Source organism: Spermophilus citellus (assembly GCF_964194105.1).
Source record: "Spermophilus citellus genome assembly, chromosome: 7".
Lineage (NCBI taxonomy): Eukaryota > Metazoa > Chordata > Mammalia > Rodentia > Sciuridae > Spermophilus > Spermophilus citellus.
In genome coordinates, this window is record NC_138188.1 from 94,245,122 (window position 1) to 94,251,121 (window position 6,000).

Here is a 6,000-nt window from a genome sequence, read left to right on the forward strand (position 1 = left end):
CTATATTTGCATTTGAAGATGCTCAGACTTGAGTTTTAATGTTAGAAAAATGTTAAGGCTGTAATATCTCCTGTTTATTTTTGGCATTTATATGAATCAACTCCTAGTGTTGCTGCTATGTAAGTGCTATTCATATACAATATACAGTCTAAGTCCTTTGTGGAGAGATGTAATTTGACATGGGAAAAGATAGTCTAACACAAAAAAGACTTCTCAGAAAAATAACCAGCTCATTCAAGCCATGTTTGTAAAACATTTCAAAATTTCAATATGTAGTACCTGGTACAAAATTATGTATTGCATTTACATTTACATGAAGAGATATACATAAAATAGTTAATCCCAAAAGAGCTCCAAGAGAGATTCTTAGCCACCTGACATTCCTATTTTAAGTTTTAAAAGTCCTGACAATTTATAATAGAAAGTAAATATTTAACAAAATTTATTTTGCTCTTTGTCATTGCCAATTGAATACAAAGCACATAATTCATTCAGGTTACTTTCTAGGATTCGGGTTAGTGAACCTCATTTATACTGCTTAATTCTTAATCCTCTCTCATCTGACCTGGCTCTCCATTATTCATACAGGTCAAAATTACTTGTTTTTATAAAGTCAGTATTCAAGCAGATTCTTAACAGATAGTTTATAGTTGAATATCACTGCCATTTTAACATAGACGACAACCTGAGTTTATTCATCACTAGGGATTTTAACTTCTGAACATGATATGTATTTTATACAAAGTATTGATAAATTTGTATGTTTAGTTTTGACTTTTTCTGGATTATATGAGCATAATATGTAATGAAATAAACCAGAAAAATATTATAGCAAGTTTCCTGATTTTCCTTGTCAGGAAGAATTGCTAGTCATTGTGACAACAGGTTGGGGAAAGAATCTTAATAAAAATAAACTGGCTAAAAAGTATTCTACAGTTACCAAATAATATTGCTCAGCAAATCACAAATCACATAGTTATCCACTGGGTAAGGCTTAAGCTTTAAGGTTCATCAGAAGACATGTGGTTGGTATACAGAGTGACAGCTGCTTCTGCTAGACTAAATCTAAGAGACTGATGTGAATCTTTTTGCTCCTTAGTGCATTAGACCATGGCTGATGCAACAGGGGACATGCCCAACCTGTAGACTCCATGTTTTATTACCAGAGGAATTTCCTGGTCACCCCAGCCGACAGTTGCCCAAGGTGTGATATAAGGGAGGTGACTGCAAAAGGAGGCTAAGTTTTCATACTCCAGAATTTAGTTCTGCCTTTTATTATGAACTGATTGTGTGAGTAGTGTGAAGCAGTGCTCTCCTATTATGCTAAAGAAGCAAGCTAATCTCATTGAAGAGGCAGCCAGAGGAATCAAGACAAAAATCTTCAAGACTTGTGAACTGAACTAAAGAGGTTTAAAGAAGATGAGTTTTGTTAAATTATATTTGCTCTTATCTTTGTAAGTGTTTTTTCTCCTGTAAACACGATAGCTATATTGCTGAATTTCTTAAGATTTCTTGTCTTTCTTCCTTCTTATTCTACTCATTCTTTACTTTCTGACAAGTACACTACCTTATAATTTCCTGAAAAAAGTTTAGGAGAAAAAGTAGAATAGTGAAGAAGAGAAGTAGAAAAATCCCATGGATTTTAGTGTTCCTCTTAACTTTTAAATATTAGCTATAAAAATTTAATTGGATTATTTAAATTGTATTTCTCTTTCCTATTGTTTTCTATCCTCTAAAATATGTACCCATGAAGAGAGTGTGAGCTACCTGATGGTAGAGACCACACTATCAGGTAGCTCACAATCTCTTCATGGGTACATATTTTAGAGGTATGTTGGAGCTGGTTTGTAATGGCTTATGAGGGATAATTGTTAAAGTTTCAGAAATTTTGCAAACTAGGTGTCAAATGGTAGAAGGAAAGCTGCCGTGGTGGCAGTATTTATACAGTAGAAATTGGTAAATACTGTAAGTAATGACTTGTCTTTCCTTCATGAGCTGGTTCTTAAACATTTGCCAGAACACCACAAGACATTTGTGTTCCCAATGTCTTACATAATAGGTGCAGAACAACTATTCTGAGAAATCAGGACATGGTAAAAGAGGGAAGGAGTACTAATATACAAATTAGTTCACTTGCCAAATTGAATGATTGAGATTTTATGTTCATTTGTATACATGCTCTTTGGACCTTAATAATTTGCATTTTGAAGGGATTTATTTTCTTTTTAGAAAGTCTTAATTTTCTTCTTCTGGTTAAGGGGGAATACTGTTTATATGTTGTTGCTTCTTGTGACAAAGTTGATGCCCACTGGGCTGAATTGCATATATAAAACTTGTAACTGAGAATTTTAATTCTTAGCAGTCAAAAAACTATTTTGAAAATAGTATTGTGTAAATGCTGCGTTGTATATGTCTCTAGTTGCAAAATTAATGTAATTTAGAGTTACTTTTTGATTCATATGTTCCTTGGCTCACATTCACAGTCTAAATTTCATTAATTTATGGAAAAGAATAAATGTTTTCTAACTCATCAACTTTTTGAACTATATATTTCAGTTTAGATATTTTGAAGTTACTTTAAAATCTCTATTTAAAATATCTATTTCTGTAATTGAATGCTAAATGGTTATTTTTCTGTAATGAGAAAATGTGAGGGAAAATATTCAAAAAAGGTAGCAGTCATCATACATAAAATGCCAAGAATGTATTAGAATTACACAGGGCCTTTAAATTAACCTAGCACTTCAAAGTCATGGTCATGTAGCAAGTTACTTTGTAAAATTTAGTTTATGTTTACAATGTAATTCCATTTTCATGTGGAAAATAATAAATGTTTCTTAAGCAACTATTTTATTTGTGTATTTTATCTTCAGTATACCCAAAACTACTTTTTTTTAGAGAGAGAGGGAATTTATTAATATTTATTTTTTAGTTCTTGGCGGACACAACATCTTTGTATGTGGTGCTAAGGATCGAACCCGGGCCGCACGCATGCCAGACGAGCGTGCTACCGCTTGAGCCACATCCCCAGCCCCCCGAAAACTACTTTAAATCTCTATTTTAAACATCTGTTTCTGTTTAACTGTGCTTAAACTTTTTCTTCTGTTTTGAAAAAGGTTAGGAAAATGTGAAGGAAAATATCCAAGAAGAAGTGAGTATCTAGACTTACAAAATGACAATGATGTCTTGGAATCAGCGTGCCCGAACTTCTTAGGCCCTTGATAATCTATCCTCTCATTCTATGGGCATGTCAATTTATGTGACTAAATAGTGGCAAATCTAGTCTCAATACCTAATGTCCTTATGCTCTATTACATACTTCCTTTACAAATTCATGCTGTAAGATTGGTGCTGACCTGCCATTCTTAGCTCCAAGGAAAAGTCAGATGACTTAACATAACAGCCAGTGTATGGTAAGAATGTACATAATAGGACAGTGTTCCTGAAAGTCCTGTCTAGTTCTACAGATGCTGAAGATAATGGGATTATTTTTCTTTTTGATGTATAATTTCATAGTACAGAGAATTATTATCACTGTCATGCTTGTGTACTGAAGGATGGTCCAGAAGAACACTCTACTGTGCCCAGAGATGCAGTGAGAACCAGAGAGCATCTGATGTTGCAATATGTGTATCAAACAATCTGCAGGTATAAAGTAATATCATTGAAGCTGCTGCTAAAGGATATGTCTTCTATTTTCCCATGTGATTAACATTTTACAGTTTTTAAAGGACACCTTCACTCAGCACCACAGAAAAAATAAATATAAAGGATACCTTCAAATGTGATTGGTACCTCATTTGATCCATTAGTAAATCTGGACTTGGTGTCATTATTCTTTATAGGTGAAACTAAGAGTCAAGCAAGAGGAAAATAATTTGTCCAACAGTTTAGCTCTTGGCATTTTGGCATTTGAATACAGACTTCTGACCCTTACTTGGTATTCACTTCTAGTACTTCCCAACTCCATCCTATTTTGAGTTGAGGTTGCATATAAGAGAAGTAGTATTTTATTCCTTTTAAATAATATTCTTCCAATTAAATTGATTACACGCTAAACTCATTGATTGTTTTGTACTAGGAATGTGGTTTTGAGTATATAAAAGTATATAATAGTAGTAGGACATCATGAAAGAAGTTGGACTCACTTTTCCCTTCTATGGTTTGCTTAGGATAGTTCAAATTGGTGCCTGTTGTCTTGACATAATTATTGTTCTTTCTTTCACTTTCAGAAGTGTCCCAGTTTGGATGATGAACTTTATCTCAAATGGTCAATTCAGGAAAGGCAGGCTTAAATACTTTTTAATTACCAGATTCAGAATTAGCAAAATATTCTCTGCATTTATAAAATGCTCTTAAATACCGTATCTGTAAGCCTCTCAGGTAAGAATTCTGGGATTGGAATAGTTTTGAGATGATTCTAGTTTATAGCCAGATAAAAACAGCAAATGATTACTAATTTATTATAAAAAATACATGATTTCTGATTTTCTTGAATAGGCTGTTTTCAGTAACCAGCTGTGTACATTTGAAGATGCTACTTAGTAGAGCTAATGGGTTGTTGTATCTTATCCTAGACCAACACCTCATTACATGCTGTGTTTATAAAAATTCCAGGAGGCCATCTAGGAATTTGCCTGGCAAATGAGCACCATAGGTGCTCTGATACACACTAAATTTTGGAAACTACTGGTGTTAATAGAAAGGTCTATGTTTGAATTCTGTATTTGACATATTGTGTGTTTATAAATGAATTACTTTTCTCAACTAATTCTTTTTCCGGAAAATGGAGAAAAAAAATTATAATTTTTAATGAACATTTATTAGTCTTTCCCAAAGCAGTAAAATTTCCACTATTCAACCTGTTTAAATTTACTCCTTTTTTTTTTTATTGGATGTTCACAACATTACAGAGCTCTTGACAAATCATATTTCATACATTAGAATCAAGTGGGTTATGAACTCCCATTTTTACCCCAAATACAGATTGCAGAATCACATCGGTTACACATCACATTTTTACATACTGCCATATTAGTGACTGTTGTATTCTGCTACCTTTCCTATCCTCTACAATCCCCCCTCCCCTCCCCTCCCATCTTCTCTCTCTACCCCATCTACTGTAATTCATTTCCCTCCTTGTTTGTTATCCCATTCCCCTCATAAACTCTTTGACAAAATTCTAAAAAATTTGTTTAACTACCATTATTAAAAAGAGATGAAGAGAGAATATGACCAAAGTTCTACTTCCAGCTTCACAACGCCCCAAAATGTTCAATATGTTTATTTCAGGTAATCACACCCTCATAAACATTTGATTGATTCCTTTTAATATAATGGAATACTGCCTCAAGGGGTTGAACAACTAACAATGATTTTGAAGACTGAATGTTTTGAAGGCTTATGGCAAAGATTTCATCTTCATTTGGAAGATAAGAACGCTGAAGAATTGATTTGCCAAGATCACACAACTATTAAGTAGGGCCATGATTCAAAGTCAGAGTAACACCATACTGCCTACTTGAAAAGAAGAAACAAAACTGACTATTTGAAAATCAATAAGTTGTTTCTTTGGATAAAGACAGAAGCAAAACAAGATTAGAACAATCTTAGCACAAGGAAATACTATTATAGCTCAGAATAAAGCCAAACTTACAGTCTTCTTGCATCAAGGTTAATGATATTTGATCAATAATTTATTAAATAAAGACAAAGGTCAGGACTGGGGTTGTGGCTCAGTGGTAGAGTGCTTGCCCAGCATGTGTGAGGCACTGGCTTTGATCCTCAGCACCACATAAAAATAAATAAAGGTATATGTCTATCTAAAATTAAATTATGTCCATCTACAACTAAAATAAAATAAAAGATAAAGATATTTCATCTTTTTAATTTCAAATATCATCTTGGTGCTTACTTAGAACATGTCCCTAAGTTTGCATCATTTTTTTAAACCATGAAATTTTACAATTACTACTATGATTTCAGTATCATACCACCACA

At 33.2% G+C, this 6,000-nt stretch overlaps 1 protein-coding gene across 6 annotated transcripts in view; it reads left to right on the forward strand.

Annotated features, from left to right (window-relative positions):
- The window catches only part of DZIP3 (DAZ interacting zinc finger protein 3), a 91,954-nt gene extending 89,109 nt beyond the window's left edge, over positions 1–2,845 (forward strand). For all 6 annotated transcript variants that reach the window (XM_081301621.1, XM_081301620.1, XM_081301622.1 and 3 more), the window contains one exon: positions 1,100–2,845. In XM_081301621.1, the coding sequence (XP_081157747.1) occupies positions 1,100–1,210 (111 nt within the window). In that variant the 3' untranslated portion in view covers positions 1,211–2,845. The remainder of the gene's footprint in view (positions 1–1,099) is intronic.
- The last annotated feature ends 3,155 nt before the right edge of the window (positions 2,846–6,000 follow it).